At 53.0% G+C, this 25,609-nt stretch overlaps 5 protein-coding genes across 16 annotated transcripts in view; 4 read left to right on the top strand and 1 right to left on the bottom strand.

Moving 5' to 3' along the window:
• Positions 1 to 5,071, top strand: part of Cacna2d2 (calcium voltage-gated channel auxiliary subunit alpha2delta 2) — a 135,008-nt gene extending 129,937 nt beyond the window's left edge. For 2 of the 7 annotated variants that reach the window (XM_087186106.1, XM_087186104.1), the window contains 14 exons: positions 139 to 229; positions 337 to 399; positions 549 to 652; positions 925 to 1,023; positions 1,115 to 1,203; positions 1,407 to 1,457; positions 1,676 to 1,747; positions 1,845 to 1,997; positions 2,135 to 2,187; positions 2,298 to 2,353; positions 2,457 to 2,583; positions 2,809 to 2,919; positions 2,997 to 3,084; positions 3,170 to 5,071. In XM_087186106.1, the coding sequence (XP_087042232.1) occupies positions 139 to 229; positions 337 to 399; positions 549 to 652; positions 925 to 1,023; positions 1,115 to 1,203; positions 1,407 to 1,457; positions 1,676 to 1,747; positions 1,845 to 1,997; positions 2,135 to 2,187; positions 2,298 to 2,353; positions 2,457 to 2,583; positions 2,809 to 2,919; positions 2,997 to 3,084; positions 3,170 to 3,313 (1,301 nt within the window). In that variant the 3' untranslated portion in view covers positions 3,314 to 5,071. The remainder of the gene's footprint in view (positions 1 to 138; positions 230 to 336; positions 400 to 548; positions 653 to 924; positions 1,024 to 1,114; positions 1,204 to 1,406; positions 1,458 to 1,675; positions 1,748 to 1,844; positions 1,998 to 2,134; positions 2,188 to 2,297; positions 2,354 to 2,456; positions 2,584 to 2,808; positions 2,920 to 2,996; positions 3,085 to 3,169) is intronic. The other 5 variants (XM_087186105.1, XM_087186107.1, XM_004834135.3 and 2 more) reach the window with 3 other exon arrangements.
• A 1,984-nt stretch (positions 5,072 to 7,055) lies between these two features.
• On the top strand, positions 7,056 to 12,806 carry Tmem115 (transmembrane protein 115). Its single transcript, XM_004834132.4, has 2 exons — positions 7,056 to 8,385; positions 12,003 to 12,806. The coding sequence occupies exons 1-2, from the start codon at positions 7,535 to 7,537 to the stop codon at positions 12,205 to 12,207; spliced, it is 1,056 nt and encodes a 351-aa protein (XP_004834189.1). The 5' UTR covers positions 7,056 to 7,534; the 3' UTR covers positions 12,208 to 12,806.
• A 737-nt stretch (positions 12,807 to 13,543) lies between these two features.
• Cyb561d2 (cytochrome b561 family member D2) overlaps positions 13,544 to 25,609 on the bottom strand; it is a 42,258-nt gene continuing 30,192 nt past the window's right edge. For 3 of the 4 annotated variants that reach the window (XM_021237392.2, XM_004834112.3, XM_004834110.3), the window contains exons 2-4: positions 15,418 to 15,569; positions 14,962 to 14,999; positions 13,544 to 14,385 (exon numbers count right to left, since the gene is read on the bottom strand). In XM_021237392.2, the coding sequence (XP_021093051.2) occupies positions 13,882 to 14,385; positions 14,962 to 14,999; positions 15,418 to 15,569 (694 nt within the window). In that variant the 3' untranslated portion in view covers positions 13,544 to 13,881. Of the gene's footprint in view, positions 14,386 to 14,961; positions 15,000 to 15,417; positions 15,570 to 15,992; positions 16,137 to 25,609 lie in introns of those variants that run through there. The other variant, XM_004834111.4, reaches the window with a different exon arrangement.
• Nprl2 (NPR2 like, GATOR1 complex subunit) lies at positions 16,163 to 20,112 on the top strand. 3 transcript variants are annotated; one of them, XM_013070325.3, is made up of 11 exons: positions 16,163 to 16,391; positions 16,899 to 16,990; positions 17,078 to 17,246; positions 17,414 to 17,522; positions 18,537 to 18,673; positions 18,764 to 18,861; positions 18,980 to 19,016; positions 19,155 to 19,218; positions 19,293 to 19,410; positions 19,687 to 19,829; positions 19,913 to 20,112. In XM_013070325.3, the coding sequence occupies exons 1-11, from the start codon at positions 16,314 to 16,316 to the stop codon at positions 19,978 to 19,980; spliced, it is 1,113 nt and encodes a 370-aa protein (XP_012925779.1). In that variant the 5' UTR covers positions 16,163 to 16,313; the 3' UTR covers positions 19,981 to 20,112. The 3 variants fall into 3 exon arrangements, with proteins under 3 accessions (XP_012925779.1, XP_004834175.1, XP_012925781.1); XM_004834118.3 differs by having other exon boundaries at positions 19,125 to 19,218; XM_013070327.3 differs by lacking the exon at positions 17,414 to 17,522 and having other exon boundaries at positions 16,180 to 16,391; positions 18,563 to 18,673; positions 19,125 to 19,218.
• On the top strand, positions 21,308 to 25,574 carry Zmynd10 (zinc finger MYND-type containing 10). The gene is made up of 12 exons (XM_004834121.4): positions 21,308 to 21,510; positions 21,718 to 21,826; positions 22,839 to 22,955; positions 23,073 to 23,126; positions 23,238 to 23,375; positions 23,469 to 23,557; positions 23,654 to 23,754; positions 24,101 to 24,273; positions 24,532 to 24,657; positions 24,741 to 24,862; positions 24,955 to 25,080; positions 25,171 to 25,574. The coding sequence occupies exons 1-12, from the start codon at positions 21,419 to 21,421 to the stop codon at positions 25,244 to 25,246; spliced, it is 1,323 nt and encodes a 440-aa protein (XP_004834178.1). The 5' UTR covers positions 21,308 to 21,418; the 3' UTR covers positions 25,247 to 25,574.

Genomic DNA, 25,609 nt, shown 5'->3' with positions numbered 1-25,609 from the left:
TGGAGACTGGGAAGATATAGTGGGTGCAAGTCCAGGCCAGGGCCCAAGGAAGGCTCCTATTGGAGCCTGGGGGGTGAGAGGAAGGGTGGGCTAGTTGCTGCAAGAAGATTCCCCTCCACTCCTGCCTCTCTGTTCCAGGTAATAATTTTCTTCTGCACAACCTGATCTTGGACACAGGCATCACACAGCAGTTGGTGGAGCGTGTGTGGCGGGACCAGGATCTCAACACGTATGTACCACCTAGGCTGAGAGGGCAGGAGGCTGGGATAGGCCCAGAGGCCCTGGCCCTGTCCAGCAGAAGGCAGGCCTGTGACCACACCTCCCTGCTGCCTCCAGGTACAGCCTGCTGGCCGTGTTTGCTGCCACTGACGGTGGCATCACACGCATCTTCCCCAACAAGTAAGTAACCTACCTTACTATCCCACACCTGCCCTGTCTGGAACCATGCCCCTATTCTGCTACCCTGAGGCCTCCTTGCACTGCTGAGACCACTGTCCCCCACAAACCACCCCTTACCTACCAAGCTCTGCCTCCCTTGGGTGCTCCAGGGCAGCTGAGGACTGGACAGAGAACCCTGAACCCTTCAATGCCAGCTTCTACCGCCGCAGCCTGGATAACCACGGTTATATCTTCAAGCCCCCACATCAGGACAGTGAGTGTCTGCTCAGGTTGCCCAGCAACAGGTGGGAAGCCTCAGTGTCCCTGGCTTCTCATCCAAGGCTAGGCTCTGCTCTCTGAGGCCCCTCTCAAACGTGACACTGCTGAAACCAGGGCAGATGTGAAGCAAGAGCTGGGCTGTGCCAAACACTGCACCAGGTGCTGGGTTCTTAGAACTAGGGTCAGCCCTGTGTTGATAGGGCCCAGCTTGGAGTAGTCAGTGTGGCTGCCAGCTCCCATCTCTGACTGCTATCCACCCCACCCCAGCCTTGTTAAGGCCGCTGGAACTGGAGAATGACACAGTGGGAGTCCTTGTCAGCACAGCTGTGGAGCTCAGCCTAGGTGGGCACACACTGAGGCCAGCAGGTGAGTGCCTGGGATGGAGGAAGAGAAAGAGGCAGTGAACAGGGAGCTGCCCAGGCAGGTAGCACTAATGGCCCCTTGCTCTCCCACATAGTGGTGGGTGTCAAGCTGGACCCGGAGGCTTGGGCTGAGAAGTTTAAGGTGCTTGCCAGTAATCGTACCCACCAGGACCAGCCTCAGAAGGTATGAGAACAGAAGAAGGGGGAGTAAGCCTGGCAGTGCACTTTCTGAAGTCCCCAGGGACCCATATCAAGCCTTCCACTCAAGAGTAGCTCCAGCACCTACTAGAGGCAGGGGCTACTGCAGATGACCTGGGAAACTGATATGTAAAGGGTGACACCAGAGGAAAACTTGTGAGTGCCTTACAGTCCTTATTCTCTGCCCAGCAGTGTGGCCCCAACAACCCTTGTGAGATGGATTGTGAGGTTAACAATGAGGTGTGTATGCCCTGGGCCCCAGATCCCCCCACTCCTAGACTTAGTCTAAAGTGTGACTTCAAGCCCATCCTCTAGCCTTTGAGTCTCAGCAGCCCCACCCTGACTTTACAGGCTAACCAGGATTGGGGGGTGCCTCCACACACACTCTGACCTGGGCCTGAAGTGGAGGATCTGGGGCCAACCTCCTGTCCACTTTCCTCCCCCTCCCCACCTCTCAGGACCTTCTCTGTGTCCTCATTGATGATGGAGGGTTCCTGGTGCTGTCAAACCAGAACCATCAGTGGGACCAGGTGAGGGTCAGGAGGAGGGTGGAAGGAGGGCATATAGGAGTTTGAACCTTCTAGGGGTATGCTTCTGTCAACTTTGTGACCATGGCTTCCTCCCCAGGTTGGCAGGTTCTTCAGTGAGGTGGATGCCAACCTGATGCTGGCACTCTACAACAATTCCTTCTATACCCACAAGGAGTCCTACGACTATCAGGCAGCCTGTGCTCCCCAGCCTCCTGGCAACCTGGGTGCTGCACCCCGGGGTGTCTTTGTGGTGAGTCCTCAGAAATGCCTGGAGATGGGGGGCTGGCAGACCTGACCACAGATGACCCCCACTTCCGACATCAGGGAGCTGGGCGCGACCTAAGGTGAGGGGCAGCAGTGCAGCCCATGTTCCCCTCTCCACTACAGCCCACCATTGCAGACTTCCTTAACCTGGCCTGGTGGACCTCTGCTGCCACCTGGTGAGTCCTGAGGAAAGAAGGCAGAAAAGGCACTGCCTGGCACAGTGGGCTCAAAAAAGTGGGGGCAAGGCCCTGGCTTCCACTGTGACTCGGTGCCCCTTGCCCTGCAGGTCTTTGTTCCAGCAGCTGCTCTACGGCCTTCTCTACCACAGCTGGTTCCAGGCCGGTAGGTAGGGTTTGGGAGACTGGTCCTCATATCCCTGCCCCCAGTCCAAACGAAGGCGGGCTCAGGGTCTGTGGGCGGGGCTGAGGCGCTCTGGGCCCAGCAGACCCCGCGGAGGCCGAAGGGAGCCCCGAGACGCGCGAGAGCAGCTGCGTCATGAAACAGACCCAGTACTACTTCGGCTCAGTGAACGCCTCCTACAATGCCATCATCGACTGCGGAAACTGCTCCAGGTGCTGGCACCTGGGCGGGTGCGGAGGGATACAGGCGGTGGGGCGGGGTGGGGGGAGGAGTGGGGGGAGGTGGAGTGGGGGGAGGTGGAGTGGAGTGGGGGGAAGTGGAGTGGGGGGAGGTGGAGTGGAGTTGGGAGAGGTGGAGTTCGGGGAGGTGGAGTTCGGAAGGGCCAAGGACAGGCGGGCGGAGCGAACCTCCAGGCCCCGCCTCTCGGTGCCCTGCAGGCTGTTCCACGCACAGAGGCTGACCAACACTAACCTGCTCTTCGTGGTGGCCGAGAAGCCGCTGTGCAGCCAGTGCGAGGCTGGCCGACTGCTGCAGAAGGAAACACACTGTATCCTGCCCCCGCCCCCCCCCCCCGCCCTCCTCCCGCGCCCCTCTGTGCCACCTCCTCCTTGACTCCCCACTCATGCCCAGCGGACGGCCCAGAGCAGTGTGAGCTAGTGCAGAGACCACGCTACCGGAGAGGTCCACACATCTGCTTTGATTACAACGCGACAGTAAGTGGGTAGGGGGGCCGCGGACCTGCCATTCCTCCACCCCTCCGTCTGCTCGTGCCAACTCGCTTCTTTCCTCTCCCTACAGGAAGATACCTCAGACTGTGGCCGCGGAGCCTCCTTCCCTCCGTCGCTGGGCGTCCTGGTCTCCCTGCAGCTGCTGCTTCTCTTGGGCCTGCCTCCCCGGCCGCAGCCTCAAGTCCATGCCCGCGCTGCCTCGCGCCCCCTCTGAGCTCCCGGCACCGGGCCCCTAGCCTCGCCCCCACCCAGCCCCCACAATCCCCGCCTAAGAGCCACGTCCCTCCCTAAGTGAAGGACCTGAGCTCGCGGGGGTGGGGGGCAGGGGGGAGCGGGGTGTGCCTAGAACGTGTCTCACTGCTAAATTGTCCAAGTGTCCCCAGACCCTGGACTCACCCCAGCGGGTTCAGACAGGGAGGCCACATGTACCGGTGCCAAACCAAGCCTCCTCTGCCTAGGCAATCGTGCCTCAGCTGGACTCCAATCTGGCCCCCTACCCCACCCTAAACCTAATTTCCCTGGGAATAATGGAGGAAGGTGAGATGGCAGCTTAAGGCCTGTGCATCCAAGCTGATGTCCTGGTGGGAGAGAGATTCTGGGGCAGCCCCCCATGTGCTCCTACCCCTTTCAGGCCTACAGCCCTTGTCCCCAACCTGCAGGTGTCAGGACAGTCTCACAATGACATCAGTTTAGACACAACCCCACACACACCTGGAACCCAGAGAGCAGAAGCTAGATATAGCCTAGAGGGTACACACAAACACAGACACGTAGACACCATGGGGAGGGGGGCTCAAAAAGCCTTACACAGGGTGAGGAGTTGGTGGGAGGGTTGGCATCTGCACACTCTTATCTCCTCACCACCTGCCTCAAATCAGCTGCAGCCAGCCAGTCCTCCCATCGCAAAAGCTGAATGTCAAACAGTGCCAAATGCTAGGGCAGGGGGGAACTCTCCTCTGTCCTACCCCAAGCCACCAGTGTCCTCCAAGTGCCCCTCACCTTGCCAGGTGCTCATTGTAACCATTTCTCACTAGTGTCAGGCCCCCAGTGGGACCACATGCCACTGCCTGCACCCCATGGGCAGAGGAACCTCCACTAGACATTGCCCTTTGCCTTAGCAGGGGTGACTTGATCTCTCCTGGCTGGGCCATCCTGCCCCGAATCTGGCCCTTACATGCTCCAGCCTGTGCCCATTCCTTATGTCCTTCCCACTTTCTCTCACACACACATACACACTCCCTGCTCCCAGGAGGCCAAATTGCTCCTACCCTGCTGAACACACACTTGCACATACAATGTACACACAAAGGCTAGGCCTGGCCACATCTGTTCACACCATTCATTCTGGTCATTTTCCCAGCCTGGGGGCCATTCGGGGACTGAGGGCAGGGGGATGTAGCCATGGGGCTCAGATGGACTGGGAGGAGGGGGGAGGGTGATGCATTAATTAATGGCTGCGTTAATTAATGTCATGTTGCTTGTTGCTTTCTCAGTGTGTGTGTATGGTCCATGCCCGCTGCCGGTGCCAGGGTGGGTATCCATGACATGTGCCCAGCCTGGATGTCAGTTGTGTTCTGTGGGGGCGTGTGTGTAACTGTAGTGTAGTTAGGTGCTCAATGGAGATATAAAAATAAACATATACAGAAAAATAAATATATATTTTAAGTTTTTAAAAAATCCAACCAAACAATTCCCATCAGGTAGTTGTCCAACCCCCAGCTGGGTCTGATCCTTCTCATCACCCACCTGACCTGGCTGCCCCCGCACTTGGCTGGGGGATTGGGGGGTCATTTCTTTTTCTCTGCCCTTTTTTTTGTTGTTGTTCTATTTTGTACAGACAAGTTGGAAAAACAGCAACAAAAAAGTCAAGAAACTTTGTAAAATATCATGTGTGTGATTCCTTGTAAAATATTTTCAAATGGTTTATTACAGAAGATCAGTTATTAAATAATGTTCATATTTTCACTTCAAACAGTTTCTATCCACTGTGTCGGACTTGGGGTGAGGACTGGGTAGGTATAAAGACAAGTGGCCAGGACCTTAGAGTCCCACTCTGCTCTGTTAGGAGCAGTCCAGGTCTCCACTAGTGACAGGGCATGATGCTCCAACTCCTCCTAAAATGCAGGCCTTTGACCTACTTTGTCTCATTTCATCTCACAAACCACCAAGAAAAAAGCCTCCCAGAGCCTCAGGGCAAAGCCCGGACCCTGAAAGAAACAAGACAGTAATGACAAGCAGTTTCAAGCTGACCATCTGGTCAGACTTTGGGGGCCACACAAGCCAGTGCCTGCTGGTGCTCGAGGGCCCATTTGCTCTCCCTAGGAGGCTAGGGTTAGGCTTACCCACAAGCAAGTGGGGGCTCCACCCTAGCCAAGGGGAGTTTTTGCAAAGGCCAAGCCAATTTTTGCAAATCCTCTGGCAAGTCAGTTCTTTCACCCTTGTTCATTTTTATCTTCAACCCAAGCTCATATGACCTCTGCTCTTTTCATGGGAAGAAAATTGTAATCATTATTGAAGAGGTTTCTCATTGGACACTGTCAGCACTCTTTTTCCAACACACATAGGGCCAAGGACTCTGCTCAATCTGCACTCAACTGATGGCCATCCAGCTAATCCTAATCATAATCTTAGGGGTTGGTACAAGTGTATCTCCATAGCACAGATGAGCAAACAGAGAGAAGATACCTGCCCCCTGCCGTGTAACAACAGTAAATAATCAGCAAAGCTTTCATGAAATGGCCCCTGGAAGGGGCCTTGAATGCTAAACAGATGAAAGAGGACATTCCAGGCCCAGGCATGGTGGTGCTCTCCTATAATCCCAGCACTGAAGGAGGCTGAGAAAAGAGGATCAAAATTTCAAGTCCCACCTGGGCAACACAACAAGAACGTGTCTCAAAATATAGAGGATGGGCATGGTGGCTCACACCTGTAATCCCAACACTTGGAAGGCTGAGGCAGAAGGATTGTCACGAGTTCAAGGCCAGCCTGAATTACAGACTGAGACCCTGTCTCAAAAAGCCAAAAATAAAATAATAAAATGTAGAAAGACCTGAGGATGTGGCTTAGTGGTAGAGCACACCTGAGTTTGGTCCCCAGTATAAAAAAAAAAGCAGGCCGGAGATTGAGCTCAATGGTTCTGCCACCTGCCTGCCTCGCAAGCGCAAGGTCCTGAGTTTGATCCCCAGTACCAAAAAACAAAACAAAAGAATACAAAAAACAAAAAAAAAGGCATTCCAGGCCTCAGCCAAGATAGGGCTTTCCTCATTCCTCCACAGGGGTTGACTCTAGAGTGACATCTAACTCTTAATCATAAATTGGAGCAATGCCTAACCATCAATGCTTATAAAATACAATTTTGAGTTTCAGATAAATGACACTGGTTTTTTTAGTAAAGAAGTGTGTTTCTATTATATGGGTCATACGTATACCAAAAAATGTGGGGCATGTTTATACTAAAAAGCTATTCATTACCAGGCATGGTGGCACATACCTATATAATCCCAGCTATTTGGGTGGCTAAGGCAGGAGAATCATAACTTTGAGACGAGCCTGGGCAATTTATTACTGAGACCCTGTTTCAAAATTTAAAAACTTGTAGTAGTGTTGGTGATGCGGTTCAGTGGTAGAGTGCTTACCTAGCATGTGTGAGACCCTGGATTCTATCCTCAGTACCCCAAAAAAGTTAAACCGCCCAAACCCCATCCTCACCCTTTGGATTTTGGTACCTGTTCACGCTCCCCTACATCCCAAGAACTGGCGAAAATGGCCCTGAGAACTACAACTCCCAGCACACCCTCCTCCACCAGGACGGGAGCGGCCTGGGCACACAGCCTCCTGGGACTTGTAGTTCTACCCAGAACCCTGTTCGACTGGTGCCCGGCAGAGGGCCGAGGACTCTGTATCCCAGCATGCCGAGGAGCAGGAAGACAAGCACTTGGAGGGCATCCGCTCCCCTACCGCCACCAGTGGGGCGCGCATGCGCAACACCCCTGTTTGTCGGCCCCTGAAAAGCGAAGGGAGGTGTAGTGGAAGCCAAGGCCGAGGCCGAGCTGTAGCTGACCCGGCTTGACTGGGACCTGGAACAAGGGGCCAGTCCCGTGCGGACCGAAGGGCCCAAGTGTGGATGGAGGAGGTTCAGCCGTGAAATCAACGCTAGCTCGACCAGCCTGGCGCAGGGCCTACAGGGCGAGCCGAAGTCGCCCAGGACCTTCCCTCAGGGGCCGGGCAAGGAGCCTAGGCTCAGGCGCGGAAACCAGGCCCAGCTCAGCCCTTCGGAACCACACCCCGACCAGCCCGGAGGCCAAACCTTCACCAGGGCCATAGGCCGGTGACGAGGCCGCGCCCGGGCCTCCCGTCGGGGCTGGACTGGGACGAGGCCCCGGGGAGGCCCCTGGCCCCCTGCTTAGCACCCCTCAGGCCACCACCCGCCGGGAAGATGCAGCGTGCCCTTCCAGGTGCCCGCCAGCACTTGGGGGCTATCCTGGCCAGCGCCAGCGTGGTGGTAAAGGCGCTGTGCGCGGCGGTACTGTTCCTCTACCTTCTCTCCTTCGCCGTGGACACGGGCTGCCTAGCTGTCACCCCAGGCTACCTTTTTCCCCCCAACTTCTGGATCTGGACCCTGGCCACCCATGGACTGATGGAGCAGCACGTATGGGATGTGGCCATCAGCCTGGCCACAGTGGTAGTGGCAGGGCGTTTGCTGGAACCCCTCTGGGGAGCCTTGGAGCTACTGATTTTCTTCTCGGTGGTGAATGTGTCTGTGGGGCTCCTGGGGGCCTTTGCCTACCTCCTCACGTACATGGCGTCTTTCAACTTGGTCTACCTGTTCACTGTTCGTATCCATGGCGCCCTGGGCTTCCTAGCTGGTGTTATGGTGGCACTCAAACAAACTATGGGAGAGTGTGTGGTCCTGCGAGTGCCCCAGGTGCGCGTCAGCGTAGTGCCCATGCTGCTACTGGCACTGCTGCTACTGCTGCGGCTGGCCACTTTGCTCCAGAGCCCAGCACTGGCTTCTTACGGTTTTGGGCTGCTCTCCAGTTGGGTTTATCTTCGCTTCTACCAGCGCCACAGCCGGGGCCGAGGGGACATGGCTGACCACTTTGCTTTTGCCACCTTCTTCCCTGAGATCCTGCAGCCAGTGGTGGGGCTGCTGGCGAACTTAGTGCATGGCATCCTGGTGAAGGTAAAGATATGCCAGAAGACAGTAAAGCGCTATGATGTAGGAGCCCCGTCCTCCATCACCATCAGCCTTCCAGGCACAGACCCTCAAGATGCTGAGCGTCGAAGGTACTGTGAAATCTTCCAAAATCTTAGCAAGCTAGGAGAGTTTTGGTCGAATCATATGCCACCTGTCAAGGTGGTTGTTGCACATAGGCTGGTAACCTATAGTTGTTGGGCAGGTCCAGGAAGAGAGAAGATCCAGTCTTTGGTCTTGAGAAACCCAGCATATAGGTGTCAGGGTTCTGCTACATGATTTTCTCAGCACTCCAGCCACTTAACAAGTCTCAAGAAATGCTAAGTTTCCTTTGGTGCTGTGTAAGGGGCTAATGGAGGTCTGTCACTCCTGGCCTTGCTTCTGAATCTCCAAATCCTACACACTAATCCCTGGGATCCAGAAACAACTTGTTGGTCCTTTCTGCCCTGTGAAAAGGCTACAGAGAAAGATGACTGGGGTCCTTAAAAGGTAGTCTGAACCGGGCACCATAGCACACACCTGTAATCTCAATTACTTGGGAGCCTGGGCTGAAAGATCCTAAGTTTGAGGGCAGCCTGGGCAACTTGGTGAGACCCTGTCTCAAAAGTGGGGGAGGGCCGGGGATTTAGCTCAGTGGTTCCAGCGCCTACCTGGAAAGCTCAAGGTCCTGAGTTCGATCCCCGGTACCAAAAACAAAACAAAGCAAAAAAAAAAAAAAAAAAGTGGGGGAAGGGAAGTGTAGCTTTTTTTTTCGAGTGTAGCTTAGTGCCAGAGTGCATGTGTGACATGTGCAAGGCTTGGTTCAACTCCCAACACTACAAGAAATTTTTTTTTTTTTTTTTTGGTACTGGGGATCGAACTCAGGTCCTTGCACTTGTGCAGCAGGCGGTGAAACCACTGAGCTAAATCCCTGGCCCAGAAATTAATTTTTTTAATGTACAGCCAGGTGTGGTGATACATGCCTGTAATCCCAGCACTCAGAAGGCTGAGGTAGGATAGCTGCAAGTTTGATGCCAGCCTGGGCTACACAGTGAGTTCAAGACCAGCCTGAGCTACATACATAGACCCTGTCTCAAAAAACCAAAATGAATAAGTAAAATAATAAAAAATAAATAAAAATGTAAAAGGGCTGAGGATGTAGTTCATTGATAGAGCACTTGCCCTGGGTTCAATCCCTGGTACTGCAAAGAAAAAAGGTGATGGGGCCAGGGATTTAGCTCAGTGGTGCCGCCGCCTGCCTCGAAAGGGGAAGGTCCTGAGTTCGTTCCTTGATACCAAAAAAAAAAAAAACAGAAGAAGAAGAAGAAAGGTGATGTGGGCCACCCTACTTTCCAAGTGTGGACTATGCCCCCTTCCTGAGCCTTAATTCAGAGGCTGTGCTTCTCTGCCACTTATTTAGGGAAGCTTGGGAGATTACCATATTTACCCACCCCCTTTCAGCAGGCTTATGTCATCAAACCCAGGGCACAGGATGACTATAGGACCCCACCTCAGGAGCTTGCTGATCACACCAGAAAATGGAGATATTTGCATTATCTGTAAACCAAGCTATCTGCAGCATCAGGAGTCTGAACTAAATTATTCACTGGATGGACTTTGGCCAAGCAGGAGAGATCTTTTTTAATTCACCTCTTTCCCAGGTCTGTTGCTTCCTCAGAGCAGTCACAGTTTCCACAAAGTCCACAGCTCCATCATTCTCAACATTATTATTGAGGGGTTTTATTTTGGGTGTGTTTTTCTGTTTTGAGACAGGGTCTCACTTTGTAGCCCAGGCTGTCCTCAAACTCAGTCCTTTTGCCTCAGCCTCCCAAGTGCTGGGATTACAGGCATGCGCCATCATGTCCAGCTTATATTGAGTTTTTTGAGGCAATCTGGTGCAGGCTTTTTTCCTTTGCATTTGTCAAAGACTCATGCTTTTTCTCGCTTGTAAAATGGGTTCTCTGAACAAGAAGCTCTGTGAATTTAGCAGAAAAGTTATCCCTGAGGACTTTCTTCCCCTGGGGCTGTGCAGTTTAAGTGCAGAATACATCCCTTCCTTTAAAGTTTAAAGGCTGGGTGGGCCCAGGTGATATGTATGGAAAAGCATTCACAGCTTACTGCACAGTCTACTTTTGAGCCCTACAGCTTGGATCTCTGGGTGATAAGTCCTAAAGACAGGGGTCTGTCTTGATCTTATCCAGTAGAGGAAATGGGGCCAGGAGGGCGGCACTTGGGAGGAACTGAGCTGCTTTTGGAGCTGTTCTGGTGGGATAAGGCCAGTGGTGGTAGCCTCTCCTCCTATGAGAGGTCTTAGATTGTTAGGGTTGTCTGGACATTCAGAAAATATCTACCCAGGTCCAAGAAAATGGACAGAGGCAGCAGGGAGAGGTGGTGGAGCAAGAAGTAAGTTATTGGCGTAGCATCATGATGTTAGCATACACGGTGGTGATATCTGGCTGCATGTCACTCTCAGACCTAAAGGGCTACTAGTAGGAAGGCAGTGTTTCCCATCTGTCCCTTTGACCCTTGTGAGAAAGTGATTGGCATGACACTATTTCTCTGTCTTGACCAGCTTTAGACAGAACTGGCAAGGGCATCCCTGGGATGGTAGACTTGGCAACAAGAGGAAAGGACTGTCCTGTCAATGCCAACTTGCCATATGCCAGGTTGGGGGGTAGGGGAAAGGATGCTGAGCTTTCTGTGTTCATGACTTTGTTGCCTCTTCTTTTTTTTTTTTTTTTTTTGGTTTCGGGGATCAAACTCAGGACCTTGTGCTTTCGAGGCAGGCAGTGAAACCACTGAGCTAAATCCCCAGCCCTGCCTCTTCTGTCTTATTCTGTGGCATGGTGGAGATTTTGGTTCTCTTCTAGAACCTGGAAGGCTATACAGGCTGTCCCCATTTTGGTGGCACAGAGAGGATGAGGCATCAGGAGTCCACAGTGACCACAGTTAGAAGTGTTATCTGGCAGCATGGTCACTCTATTTTCTGGTAGGCTAGGGTACCAAACACATGGAAATACCTGCTAGTGGACTTTCCCACCTGCCTGAAAAGTAGCACCTTCAAGTGTCTGCCCCAAGGAAACACCAGGCTCTGGCCTGGGCCCTACCCATATGAGCTGCTTCTCTTCCTTTAAGGGATCTAAGTGCCTGTGCTAACACAGGTCTTGGTGGATTTGGGGATTTTTCTAAGAAAGAAGGTATCAGAGATAGGTGTAAACTGACCCAAGTTGGCCTGCTTCCTGGGCTGAGTGCAGAGGGAGGTGCTAAGTGCCAGCTTTTCTCAAAGATGCTTGCCAAAATGTTTGAGATACCAGAAGAAAGGAAGAATTACTAGCCTTCTCCTTGGATGTGACACCAGCACCCGGGCAGGAGCCATTTTACCCATCTACCCTGGAGCACTAGATCCATTCACCCTTAGGCAACAAACTCAGAACCATTCCTGGTGCCTGCCCTAGTGGGCACCCTGTCAGATATCCAGCTGCCCTTTTCAGCCTGGAAGGGCCCCAGCTATGAAGAGAAAACTCTGCAGCCTTTGAGTCCTCATCCTGATGGCAGAGTGGACCCTAACCCAATCTCTGAGGAGTACTAGGACCTCATGGGATAGGGAAACATGGGATTCTGGGAGAGAAGTCTTTTGTGGTAGGGGGAGGTAGCAACAGGTGAAGGGTGCAGGGTATGCGGCAAGCACAAACTCACAGTAACCTTTCCTTCCTGTCTCCTCTGACTCTAGGCAACTGGCCCTGAAGGCCCTGAATGAGCGGCTGAAGAGAGTGGAGGACCAGTCCCTCTGGCCCAGCATGGATGATGATGAAGAGGAGGCTGGGGCCAAGGTGGACAGCCCCTTACCCTCAGAAAAAGCTCCTACACCTCCAGGGAAGGGGGCTACCCCAGAATCCAGTCTCATCACCTTTGAAGCAGCTCCCCCAAAGCTGTAACTCTAGACCACCTTGAGCATTTCCTCTCCCAAGCCCCCTTGATGCCTGTCAGGTACTCCAGGGCATGACCACTCTGAGGAGAGGGAAGAAGGCCTTCTGGGGGCTTTCAGGGGCTTCCAGGGGCTTCTTCTGTTTCTTGCCAACACTACCAAGGACCCTTGCCACCTGGTTCCAACTCCAGACAACCATTAGGTCAGGCCTGGGGCCTCTGAAGCATCAGCCAGTCCAGGCCCCCATCTGAGGTAAGATTGTACCTCAGCAGGCAGCCCGAGGCAAGTGGCCACAGAGACACTGGTGCCACAGCTCCTGGGCCAGCCCTCACATCTGAAACTGGTTGCCAAGAACTCTGAGCCAAGGCAAAGATTTGCATTTGCCAAAAATGTTATGGGGGCCCAGCCAGTGCAGGAATCAGTGCAAAGCTGCACTTCCTCCCTGCCCACCCCGAGAAAGACTAAGTTTGTCAGGATTTCTTGTTTCCCTCTGCTGCAGCTGTGACTGCTTTTGGGCCAGAACAGCCACAGTTCCCAGATATTTTCTACAGGACCACTTGAGTGGGCAGCCAAGCCCAGCCTTGGAGTATCAATAAAGCATTTCTTTGAGGTATGGCTCCTGGGCTCTGTCAGGCCACCCTGTACAGCCCTTCATCATGCTCAACTGCAGTTAGATGGTCTTTACTTTGGGTCCAAGGATTTTGTCTCCATGATATCTCCACCTAGATAGGAAGCCCACTCCTCCAGTCCCCTTCTCTCCCCCATGTCCCTGCTACCAGGCAGCGTTCTTAGAACCATAACTTCAGACCCTCACTCCTTTTTCTCTCCCTCTAGTCCCCAGTTGCTGCCCCTTTCCAGAGGATCTGATAGTTGAGGCCCCTCCATCATAACCAATTGCTCTTGCCCATGTTTTATCTCTAAGAGTGCTCTGTGCCTGCCATCTATGGAGACAGCCCATCCTGTCTTTGTCTATATCCAACCACCATAGTCTGGAGACTGGCACAATCCATAGCTGGGAGATGGGAGAGAACATAGAGCTTTACCACTTGAAGCTATAGCTCTATGACCTGCTAGAGCCCTGGACAGCATAGGAGACTCAGCAGTCAGATCCTGGGGACCTGTCAGCTGGGAGAGCTTTCAACACTCAGAAGGGGTCCCCACCTTGCCCAGCTGCCTGTTACCTTATGCTGAAGGCATTAGAAGCAGCCCAGTGTTGGGGATGTGCTTACACAGAGGTGATATCTGGCTGCATGTCACTCTCAGACCTAAAGGGCTACTAGTAGGAAGGCAGTGTTTCCCATCTGTCCCTTTGACCCTTGACCAGCAACTCTGGGCTGCTTCTCCCATCAATGTTTTCATATAATTTTTATTTTCTTTTTTTCCCCTCCATAATTTCTGGATATACCAGCACAAGTATGAACTGCATTGCTGGGGAGGCAGTCTTGCAACCCCAATTTCATCCAGACACATGATCCATATGCTCCTCTGGGATGATGCAGAGAGGAGAAGGAAAAGGGAGCCACTCTAACATGAGGAGCAAAAATGTCACACGTGTGTTTCCTACTCATGACAGCCCCAATGCCTGAAGTGTCCCCTGACCCAATCGGGGAAGACAGTCCAGGAGGTTCCCAGCTCCAGCATCTATCCTGAGAGACAAATCTAGCTTCCCTTGGCCAGGAAGAGCTCATGGCTGGATCCTCTTTCGGTATAAATAGGCATTGCTCACCTGATTCATGATGACCAAGCTGGTAAGAACTGGGCATAATACAGCCAGGTACCAGGCCCCACCAGTGACAGAGGCAGTGAACCACAGTGAGCACATACCCAACAAGAGGCTGGCACTACCCAGCAGGTAGCCCACCAGCCCAGAAGTGGCATGGTATAATTTGAGCTTCGCCAGGGGCCATCGGGGCAGCAGCTTGGGGTAGAGCAGCCCAACACCACCTGCACATTGCAGCCCTGCCCACAGTACAGCTAGCAGCCCTGCCTGCCCATGCCGTGTAGCCAAGTGGGCTTTGCCAAGCTGCTCTTTGTGCAGGACAACGAGGCCCAGGCCCAGCAGTGCACAGAGCAGGGCCAGCAGCTGCAGGACCCAGTGGCAAGAGGCTCGACCTTTCCTCGAGAGGGAGCGCAGCAGTGAGCTCTCGGGAGAGAACACCAGTAGTGCTTCGGTCATCAGGAAGGAGAACTGAGGAGACAGGGGTAGAAGAAGTGAGTGAGGGTGCTATGCCAGTAGAGGGAAGGCCTTAGATAACTCTTCAAGCTGTCAGTGCACCTGAGCTGATGCCCCTTTACATGTTTGTAAATTGACAGTACTCCATTTGGTGGAGCAAGAATGGAGAGCCCCATCTGGGACAGGATATCTGCTCTGACTGGGTAGGTTCGCCACACTTCTTCCTAGGTGCTATTATGAAATGTCAGCTCTGCTGGGTTACCTAGCAAAAAAGGTTGAGATGTGTCAGTTATAAATGATTCAAAAACTGTCTCCTTCTGTTTCAGAGGAAATTAGATACGTTATCATAAATTAAGGTAAAACCGGGATGGGAAAATACAAATGTAATTTTTTAGCTCCCTGCCTGGAAGTAGGAGAAGTCTCGTTTTGTGCTTAGACATCTGTTCTGATTCAAGCCTAAAATTTATATCAGAAGTAGGAGTTGGAGCATTCATCTCCTCCAAACAGACACTTAAGTATCCATACAGATTCAGGGGCCACCACCCATACCCATGCTCCCACCCCTAAAAGTTACATAGACCCACTACTTACAGCCAGACACATAAGCACAGGGTGCCAGGAGAACCAGCCTGGAATGAGAACAGAAGGATTCATGGAGCTGAGGCAACAAGAAACTAGCCATACCAATCCCTAAGGCTGAGGAATTGGGCAGCCCATCACCTATGGAGGTGCTGCCAAAATGTGAGCCCCTTCTTGCTGCAACAAGCTGGCTTCACACCCATCCTCTCTTCCTGGACCAGAGGCCATGCTTTGCCACTCATCTAGCACCTCCCAAATGAAACACCATGACAAGGAAAGAGAAATGAAGTATTCTGTGGGGACTGACCAAGCTGGCAGAGCCCCCACACCTATCTGCTCCACCCAGAACATTGTCCTTCCAGGACAGAATATTCCTAAGCAAATCAGGCCTGTGCCCAGGAGTCAGGCCCTACTAGTAGGGCCTCCTACTGCCCGTTTCCCAAGAAATCCACTATGAATTCTACTTACTGGAGCCAGGCCTGGCAAGTACAGCCACAAAGATGGTAAAGCCCAGGGCCACAAGGTGAGCTGCAGCCCCACAGGCAGTGCGCAGAGCTCGGTAGATGTGCGACTCGGTCTCCATAGAAAGGGCCATGGTCAGGCGGACCGGCAGCTGTAGCCTGAAAGCATAGTAGCATTGGCAAGAGTCACTCCCAAAGCCTCTCACTGGAGGAAGAGTTGTAGGGCAGGAATGTCACCCTCTTGCAAGAAGTTATGGTAGGAAGGATCAGGCCAAGGCTGGCACTAGGAATCGTCGCAAATTACCAGTAGAGGGCCGACAACCTATCAGCGTCTACCTGTATCTGAACTGGTATTGATCGCTAGACCACCTTTAAAGTAGGATGCGCAAGGTCATGAAAGACTACAAATCCCAGAGTGCATCACGCCGTCGTTCGCAGGAGCGACAGCTGGGAGGGCGTGGAGCACTCCGGGAGTTGTAGTTCCTAGTTGCGTGATCAGTTACAGCATGAATCCCTTTGCGCACTGCAGCCCCACGTGCCGCTAGCATGCTACACCTCCACGCTAGGGATTGTCCGCCTCACCTGTGGTGTCGACCCGATGCAGTGCTTTTCTCCAAAAAAAATCTGGGTGCTCCGCGCCCTGCCGCACGCGCCACCGCTCCGTCACGGAGCGGCTTCACTTCCGGGTGCGAAGTCTACCCATTCGGGATTTCCTGGGACAAGCCCCCCCCCCCACGCCTCTGAGTCGCGCTGCGCAGGCGCTATTGAGCAGACATCTTCCCTGGTGTGTGCCCTCAAGCCTGCTGCAGTTAGCGACCGGGGCTGTCTCTGACAGATGTTCTTGGGGTGGTGACGCCTGCACGCCAAGGACCAGGAACTACCGACCCTAGAGTGGCTAGCGCCATGGGCAGCAACTGCCGCATCGAATGCATATTTTTCAGCGAGTTCCACCCCACGCTGGGACCCAAGATCACCTATCAGGTGCCGCTAGGATTCACGGGACTGGGATGGGGAGAGGGACCCTTTCGGAAATTTATCTGGCTGGCTGGAGGCGGTGGATTCTCGTGCTGCGCGGAGGCATTCGCGGATAATCGTGAAGGATTCTCAGATCTAAGACTCCTGTTGTGGCAAGGGAGACATACTAGGTCACATAATGAGTGTTTTTGGAAAATCAGGCTATAGGGTTCTGGGGAGGGCTCGTGGAAGTTGAGGTGGGTGGCCCAAGAGACTCCCTGGATTGAGCCCTAAATGATGCATTGGAAATTAGGTGACCAAAAAGTGTTTCGGGTAGAGAGAACAGAGAATGTAAAAGCCAGGAAGCCAGTGAGAGCAAAGCATGTGTTTAGAAATACAAAGGAGTAGTAGGCCTGTGTAGATGGGAGATAAGGAAACACTGGAGAAGAGGACTTGGGACTGGGGGAGGTCATCCTGTGAACTCCACCCACTGCCACTGTCCACTGAGCAGGCTCTTGCCACTCCTGTCCCCAGGTCCCTGAGGACTTCATCTCCCGGGAGCTATTTGACACCGTGCAAGTGTACATCATCACCAAGCCAGAGCTTCAGAACAAGCTTATCACTGTGTGAGGCCCTGGCTGAGTGGAGGTTGGGGAGTCCTGGGAGGAAGGGACAAGATGAGGGGCAATCCTGACTGTGTTCCGCCCATGCAGCACAGCCATGGAAAAGAAGCTGATCGGCTGTCCAGTGTGCATTGAACACAAGAAGTACAGCCGTAATGCCCTCCTCTTCAACCTGGGCTTTGTATGTGATGCCCAGGCCAAGACCTGTGCCCTGGAGCCCATTGTTAAAAAACTGGCTGGCTACCTGACCACACTGGAGGTGTGCAACAAGATGGGCTTGGGTGTATGGAAGGGTAGAGTTGAGCAAAGTGTTCCTATGTCTCCAAAGCTCCATCCTTACCCTGATACCTAGCTCAGAACCTAGACAGGGCACCCAGCCAGCCAGGGGCCCTGGAATATCCACCATGCTATCCATGCTCTATCCAGCTAGAGAGCAGCTTCGTGTCCACAGAGGAGAGCAAGCAGAAGTTGGTGCCCATCATGACCATCTTACTGGAGGAACTAAATGCCTCTGGCCGGTGTACTCTACCCATAGGTATGGCCTAGCCTCTGAAAGGATAGCAGATGAATAAAAGAGGGACAGGAAAGTGGCAGGAGAAAGTGAGCATACCTTCTGGGAGAGAAGGACAAGACTCTTGAACATATTGGTGGCCAGAAAACAGCCATAGGCAGAGGTGATGATGTCCAGGGTCCAGTGAATGATGGACAATGGGGGCAGCCAGCAGAACTCTCTCACTCTCTGCCTTGGGCACATTTCTTCCCCTCTCTGAACCTCTTTCTCACAGAGGGGAAGAATGGGTGGTGCATGCCTGTACTCCTAGCTACTTAGAAGCCTGAGGCAGGAGGATGGCAAATTTGAGGCCAGCCTGGGGAACTTAGTGAGATCCCATTTCAAAATAAAAACTAGACATGCTGGTACATGCCGGTACATGCCAATAATCTCAGGAGGGTCACTGCAGTTTAAGACTGGCCTGGGAGGGCCGGGGATTTAGCTCAGTGGTTCCACCGCCTGCCTCACAAGCGCAAGGTCCCGAGTTCGATCCCCAGTACCAAAAAAAAAAAAACAAAACAAAGACTGGCCTGGGATACATAATGAGTTCAAGGCCAGCCTGAACTACATAGCAAGACCCTGTCTCAAAAAAGAAAACAGGGCTGGGGATTTAGCTCAGTGGTTCTGTTGCCTGCCTCACAAGCGCAAGGACCCAAGTTCAATCCCTGGTACCCCCCCCCAAAAAAAAAACCCTATAGGGCCGGGGATTTAGCTCAGTGGTTCCGCCGCCTGCCCCAAAAGCACAGGGTCCCAAGTTTGATCCCTGGTACCAAAAAATAAAATAAATGGTCTGGGGATGTAGCTCAGTGGTAGAGTGCTTCTGAGTAGGTGCAAGGCTCTGGGTTCAATATGTGCTACCACAAAAAAGAAAGGGAGAGAGAGAGAAAATGACCATCCCCAGAGCCACCTGCCTGCCTCAAGGGATCCTGGTAGGTGTGGAAGTAATTGAGGGCCTCTTGGGAAAGATAGCCCTGAGGATATGGATGGGGTCCCCTGCAGATGAGTCCAACACCATCCACTTGAAGGTGATTGACCAGCGACCAGACCCTCCTGTGGCCCAGGAGTATGATGTTCCTGTCTTTACGAAGGACAAGGAGGATTTCTTCAACTCACAGTGGGACCTCACCACACAACAGGTATGCCAGCCCTCCCTGAGTAACATCACCTGGGGCTGGCCACAGCCTTGGCCTTGTCTGCCCCCACTGATCCTGCCCTGCTCTGACCAGATCCTGCCCTATATTGATGGTTTCCGCCATGTCCAGAAGATCTCAGCTGAGGCAGATGTGGAGCTAAATTTGGTGCGCATTGCCATCCAGAACCTTCTGTGAGTGGTGCTACAGTCATGCCCAGTATATGGTCACCAGCCAAGGAAGAGCCCAAGGGTTGTGAGGATGGGCTGAGAAAGCGTGTCCTCAGAAACTGAACACATCTCTTTCCCCCAGGTACTATGGTGTTGTGACACTGGTGTCCATCCTCCAGGTAGGTGAGTCTAGGGTATGGATAAGTGAAGTGTGGACCAGGTGGGTAGGCCAGACTGGTCCACCCGCCCAACCCCATGCTTGTCAGTGAGGTTCCTGTGTCTTCTAGTACTCCAATGTGTACTGCCCAACACCCAAGGTCCAGGACCTGGTAGATGACAAGTCCCTGCAAGAGGCGTGTCTGTCCTTCGTAACCAAGCAAGGTAGTAGTGGGCTCTGCGGGAGGCCACCTTGGAGAGGGCAGGGCCACCTGGTGAGCTGACCCCTGTGCGTACAGGGCACAAAAGAGCCAGCCTCCGGGACGTGTTCCAGCTGTACTGCAGCCTGAGCCCTGGCACTACTGTTCGAGACCTCATTGGCCGACACCCCCAACAGCTACAGCACGTTGATGAAAGGTCAGAGTGGCATTCCCTGAGGGATGAGGGTGTCACCTAAGGGCAAGTGAACCTCTGCTTCTCTGGAGAAGTCCTAGGTGAGAGAGGAAACGGGACTTTCTAGTGAGCAAAATCCTAGGCACAGCTAGCTCAGGCAGGCTTCCCAGAGATGATGGGCTTGGAGGTCAGTCTGGCCACTAAGACAGAATTGAAAGGGTGACTGTAGGAAATGGTTGACCTAGATAGAAGAAGGCCTGGTCAGGGCATCACCACTCTTTTCCCCGGTCCCCACCCCAGGAAATTGATCCAGTTTGGGCTTATGAAGAACCTTATCCGACGACTACAGAAGTATCCTGTTCGAGTATCTCACGAGGAGCACAGCCACCCTGCCCGGCTTTATACAGGCTGCCACAGCTATGATGAGATCTGCTGCAAGACAGGTGGAGGCAGGCGGGGCAGGCAGGGTGGGTTCGGCAAGATGGCGGCCAAGGCGTCTGACCTCACCCCACCCCCATCCCACCAGGGATGAGCTATCATGAGCTGGACGAGCGGCTGGAAAATGACCCCAACATCATCATCTGCTGGAAGTGAGGCTGGCTGGCGGAGGCGTATTGTTGTATCTGCTAAGTCCTCCCTGGTACATGGGGGCTAGACAAGTAGACTAGTACATATTTCCGGGGGGGTGACCCCAGTTCTGTAAATAAAGTCATCCATTTCAGCCTACCTTTATTGAGTACTGCCTCTGAGTCAGCCACCAAAGAACTAGTAGCAAAGGAAATAGCTACCGGTCCCCGTATGGCTGGAGCGCCATCTGGTGGACAGACCCGACATAGGCTAAGTAAATGTGCCCCTTAATTATAAACTAAAAGAGCCAGAAACATATACTGATGATGAACGAGTTGGGGTGGGAACAGGGACTGCTCTAGATTAAATGGTCAAGAAAGACCGCATGGAAATTTTTAAACTGAGCCCTGAAACAGGAAGAGTATTCCAAGAGAGGAAACAAGTGCAAACACTTGAGTCAAAAACCACTTTGGAAAAAAAAAACACTATAGGACTTATGAGGATCCTAGGAGAAGCCCATGGGGCTGAAACATGAAAGTAAGAGATTCAAAAATCGAAGTCCCTGCCGGGTGTGGTGGCGTATGCCTGTAATCCCAGTCCTCTGGAGGCTGAGGCAGGAGGGTCACTGCAAGTTCAAGGCCAGCCTGGGCTACATAGTGAGTTCAAGGCTAGCCTGAATTACATTCAAAGGCCCTGTGTTCAGTCCCCAATACCAAAAAAAAAAAAGTTTTTTTAAAAATCAAAGTCCTGAGGTAGAAGAAAGGCCCAGGAGTAATCTTGCAAAGCTGCTGGTGAACTGCATCTGAGCTAGTTATTCTGAGGGCCAGATAGCTACAGAGCCAACCTCCTGTGAAGGGGTAATATCTGATATACACCTTTCGGACTCCTAGCGGCTGGGAGGGTCCAGAGCGGAAGTTGGTCTATTAAAAAGACTGCCGCACTTATCCCATGAACAGTCTGGATGAGGATGGAGAGAAGCTGTGGGCTCTGGGCAGTACTCAGGCAGTAGAGTCAACCGGTGGTGCAGGATGTGAGAAACAGGGTCGGAGGAAGCCATGAGTGGCATCCCAGAGGGTCAAGAGGCACAGCTGTAAGAGTATAACTGGTGGGGATCGGGTTACCCCAATCCTGTGCAAGCCAACTTGAAGTCCCGGGAGAGAGTCTAGACCGCAACAATCCGGGTGAGAAACTCGTGGGCCGCGGAGGGTTATGAGGAAGAAATCTTGGGAGTCCCTACCGCTTGCTAGCTAGAGCGGGTGGGCGTGGCGGGGGGGGTGAGCGCGGTTGACTGGGCCACAGTGCGCAGGCGCCAAACTCGTTTCCATGGCGGCAAGGACCCACGCGCTCCAACTGCCCAGCAACCGTCCTGTTTCAGACTTTATCCCTGCCAGAGTCCATTGTCCCAAAGTGTCTTAGCGCCCCAGCCCAAACCGCTGCCCAAGGTCCGCTGGATCCTATCCTCGACATGAGCGACCTGGAGCTGCTGCAGCCTGGGGAGGCTGACGCGCTTGTGGAGCATTTGCGCAGCTTCCCACCTCTGGAGATGGGTTCTGAAGGGTGAGACGGTTGGGACAGGAGAAGTTTCCAGGACCTTGAGTGAGAGAACTTGGGCCTGACATTGGGAAAGGGACTAGGAGTATATAGTTCATAAGCCCTTTTTGGCCCCTCAGGATCAAGTTACTCTTCATTATGTTAGTCTTCAGCCCCCATCCTCACTCCTAGTACACACATGGACACCCAAATGCACACACTCCTCTGGTGCAGGTGGAGCCAGCAGCACGAGAACCTGGAGAAACTGAACATGCAAGCCATCCTTGATGCCACTGTCAGCCAGGGAGAACCCATCCAGGAGCTGCTGGTCACCTATGGAAAGGTACACCAAGGATTCCTGCCTTCCTTTCCTACACCTCAACCACTCTATCCCTCAGGGGTACATAAGTGTCTATTCTCTCTGGTACAACACCTCCCCTCCCTAAAGGGTAAAGAGTAACATCTTACATTTCTTTTTATACCCCTTTTGGACAGAAACCAAGCACGCCAGGCCTGTGCCAGGGGATGGGTTGATTACAGAGACAGTCAAGGATCTGAGAACAGCCTAGGATATAGGGAAAGGCCCCAAGTGTTAAAGTGATACTAGGGCTGGGGATTTAGCTCAGTGGTTTCACTGCCTGCTGCGCAAGCGCAAGGACCCAAGTTCGATCCGTGGTACCAAAAATAAAAATAAATAAAAATAAATAAAAATAAAGTCATACTAAATTGACTGTAAGGCCAGAGGAGGTTCCCAATGAAGTAGATATGGGACTTTGGCTTGGAAGGAAGAGGCCTTTCTGACATGGGAGAGGCAGAATTAAAAACTAGGGAAATGACTGACTGGAAAATGGGCCAGGAGGTGGCACAAGTAGAAGACCCAAGATATCACTTGATAAAAGGGTTCCTCTGCAAGAAAAATGGCAGAGTCCACTACTAAATGATAGGGTAGGAATAGAACACTATAAAGGGCCCAGAATAAGAGTGAAACTAAGAACACAAGAAAGAGCCTTGGAGGTCTAGAAGGCAGGACAGAGGGAGGGCATGAGCAAGAGGGCTAGCCTAAAAGGAATGCCTGAATGAGGGAAGAGGGGATAAGAGTGTAGGCACAGGGAGAGCAAGGCAACTTGATGACAGATAGTGGTCTGTCTGTCATAGGAAGCAGGTGGATCGCCCCACAGAGAAGTTTGGGCAGCTGGAAATGAAGGTCTAAGAGAGAGGTGAAGAGTACTTATGGGGCCTGGGAGACAAGGAGTCCAGAGGAGTTTCAGAACTGAGTTTAGCTGAGCCAGAGATGGGAGGATTGTCAGATTAAAGTAGGTCTATGTCATCCCTATTCTTTCTCTCACCTTTGAAAGATCCCAACACTGGTGGAGGAGCTGATTGCAGTGGAGCTGTGGAAGCGGAAGGTGTTCCCTGTGCTGTGCAAGCTGGAGGACTTCAAGCCTCTGAACACCTTCCCCATATACATGGTGGTGAGCTGGGCCCCTCCTAGCTCAGAACTCCTCTCACTCCATCAGAGAGCCCTGGACTAGAAACTAGTAGCCCCTATCTCCTCCCTGCAGCCCAGGCCCTGTCTTCCTCTTTGACAGGTACACCACGAGGCCTCCATAATCAACCTCCTGGAGACAGTGTTCTTCCACAAGGTGAGGCACTATCCCTGCCTGAGGACCACTGCTTCAGGCCAGGGCCTGGCAGGTTGTGTACATGTGGGGAGGGCATAAGAGAGAGACAGTTTCCCCCCTATATCCCCCTAGGAGGTGTGTGAATCAGCAGATGACACTCTCTTAGACCTGGTAGACTACTGCCACCGCAAACTGACACTGCTGGTAGCCCAGACCGGCCATGGTGGCCCCCCTAAAGAAGAGGGGCTCCAGAACTGTACCCCTATGCAGGTAGGTTGAGGTTAGTAAAGTCCATATTTGGGTTTCCCAAGACCTGTGTGGGCAGGAGGTGCCCCAGCTTGAACATTTGTGTGGCCCTCCCAGGAGCTGCAGAAGCAGGCAGAGCTAATGGAATTTGAGATCTCACTAAAGGCTCTCTCAGTACTGCGCTACATCACAGACTGTGTGGACAGGTAGGCAGTCCTCCAGGGCCTGGTGCCTACAGTGGAGGGTTGGAAGACTGGGCCTATAGCCTCTGCTCAACTCCTTCCCTGTCACCCCTCCCCTAGCCTTTCCCTGAGCACCCTGAGCCGCATGCTGAGCACCCACAACCTACCCTGCCTCCTAGTAGAATTGCTGGAGCACAGTCCTTGGAAACGGCAGGAAGGAGGTAGGGTCTTCCATTGCCTACCTAAGCCCCACCCCAGTGCTTCAGGATTGATGTTATGTGGGCAGCTTGTGCACAGGCAAGCAGACCCCTTCCCCCAGATCCCAGAGACTACCACAATGCCTCAACCAAGGTGGGCCTGGACCTCGGCTCTGCAGCAGACAAAGCCTATGAGTCCAATGCTGAGGACTCACCCTGCTCTGGGGCCAGCACCACCACTCCCTGGGCAAGTCCTATGGCCTAGGCTCTCCCACCTTGCCCAGGCAATGGGAAGTCCCTCATCCCACACATCAGGCTCACTCAAAGAGAAAGCAAGGCCTGTGACCAGTGTACTGGTTTTTCTACCCAGGCAAACTGCAGCGATTTGAGGGTGGCCGCTGGCAGACATTGACTCCCTCAGAGCAACAAAAGCTGAGCAAATTAGAAGGACAAGTATGGATCGCTCTGTATAACCTGCTACTGAGCCCTGAGGCCCGGGCTCGCTACTGCCTCACAAACTTTGCTAAGGGACAACTACTCAAGGTGGGAAGTTCCTCACACCTGTCCCTGTGGCCCCAGCACTGTTCCACCCCATTACACACCCCTACTGCTTCTTTGTTGGTTATCTATGCCCACCTGTCTCTTCCCCTGTCCTCTTTCTGGATCTTGGGCTTCAGGTGACATAGTAGCTAGTGGGACATAAACCCCATAGGAACCCTGAGCCCCACTCAGGCCCTCCCTGTTCCTTGGCCCTCTGGCCAGTACCTACTTCATACTGACCTTCCCTGGACACCCTTGCAGCTTCGGGTCTTCCTCACAGATACACTACTTGACCAGTTGCCCAACCTGGCAGATCTGAAGGGCTTCCTGGCCCACCTGGCCCTAGTTGAAACCCAGCCTCCTAAGAAAGACCTGGTGTTGGAACAGGTAGGCACCTGGTAAGTTAGTCACTGAGGACTACTGTTCACTTTGCTAGCTCCTTCCTGCCCATCACTATTTCTTTAACCTAGATCCCAGAAATCTGGCAGAGGTTGGAGCACGAGAATAAAGGCAAGTGGCAGGCTATTGCCAAGCACCAGCTTCAGCACATGTTCAGCCCCTCTGACCAGGACCTTCGCCTGCAGGCACAAAGGTAAATGCTGCTGAGCTGGCAAAAGAGGTGGATGGGGTACTTCTGTGACCCTACTTGCCAGGCCCACTCACACTCTTTGACCTCTTCTCCAGATGGGCTGAGACTTATAGGCTGGATGTGCTAGAGGCAGTAGCCCCAGAAAGGCCTCGCTGTGCATACTGCAGTGCAGAGGCCTCCAAGCGCTGCTCTAGATGCCAGAAGGAATGGTATTGCTGCAGGTGAGGGTACCCTAACACCTTGGACCCCAAAGCCCCACTCCTCAATCTCCCACAAGCACTGCCATCCTCACCTGGCCCACTTCCCTGCAGGGAGTGTCAAGTCAAGCACTGGGAGAAGCACAGAAAAGCTTGCGTCCTGGCAGCCCAGGGTGACAGAGCCAAGTAAAGGCCAAAGCTGCTGAGGGCTGAACAAAACAACCTACACAGAATATTCCCCTCAACTTCAGGACCTGGGTCTGTTTTCTGCCAAGCCTCAGTCTCACTAGTGGTGAGCAGAGCTGTACCAAGTAGTTGTTGACCCATCCCCACCAATCACACCAAATGAAGGCTCCCCACTTCCTGCTCCACCCGGCAGATAGAGGGAAGGGAGGCCCCGGCTTCAACAAACCAAGGCAGGAGGCGTGGGTGGGAGGAGTGGGTAAGGGCCGGATGTGGGGACCCTCTTCCTTTAACACAGTAAAGCTGAACCCCAGAAATGCTAGTCTATGTATGGTGCTTTGTTGTCGTCGTTGGTGTGTGGGAGATTTTG

This window comes from Heterocephalus glaber, unplaced genomic scaffold (genome assembly GCF_053883595.1).
Source record: "Heterocephalus glaber isolate CG9 unplaced genomic scaffold, H.glaber_assembly_v1.0 deba00001504, whole genome shotgun sequence".
Taxonomy (NCBI): domain Eukaryota; kingdom Metazoa; phylum Chordata; class Mammalia; order Rodentia; family Bathyergidae; genus Heterocephalus; species Heterocephalus glaber.
This window is presented reverse-complemented; position numbering and strand designations above follow the sequence as displayed.

Excerpts from the sequence above, each read along its gene's own strand:
- Tmem115 (XM_004834132.4), top strand. The coding sequence starts at position 7,535 with ATGCAGCGTGCCCTTCCAGGTGCCCGCCAGCACTTGGGGGCTATCCTG. Across the intron at positions 8,386-12,002 it reads CAAGATGCTGAGCGTCGAAG|GCAACTGGCCCTGAAGGCCC; the intron begins GTACTGTGAAAT and ends CTCTGACTCTAG.
- Nprl2 (XM_004834118.3), top strand. The coding sequence starts at position 16,314 with ATGGGCAGCAACTGCCGCATCGAATGCATATTTTTCAGCGAGTTCCAC. Across the intron at positions 16,392-16,898 it reads GACCCAAGATCACCTATCAG|GTCCCTGAGGACTTCATCTC; the intron begins GTGCCGCTAGGA and ends TCCTGTCCCCAG. Across the intron at positions 17,523-18,536 it reads CCGGTGTACTCTACCCATAG|ATGAGTCCAACACCATCCAC; the intron begins GTATGGCCTAGC and ends GGTCCCCTGCAG.
- Zmynd10 (XM_004834121.4), top strand. The coding sequence starts at position 21,419 with ATGAGCGACCTGGAGCTGCTGCAGCCTGGGGAGGCTGACGCGCTTGTG. Across the intron at positions 21,827-22,838 it reads TGCTGGTCACCTATGGAAAG|ATCCCAACACTGGTGGAGGA; the intron begins GTACACCAAGGA and ends CACCTTTGAAAG. Across the intron at positions 23,376-23,468 it reads AGAACTGTACCCCTATGCAG|GAGCTGCAGAAGCAGGCAGA; the intron begins GTAGGTTGAGGT and ends TGGCCCTCCCAG.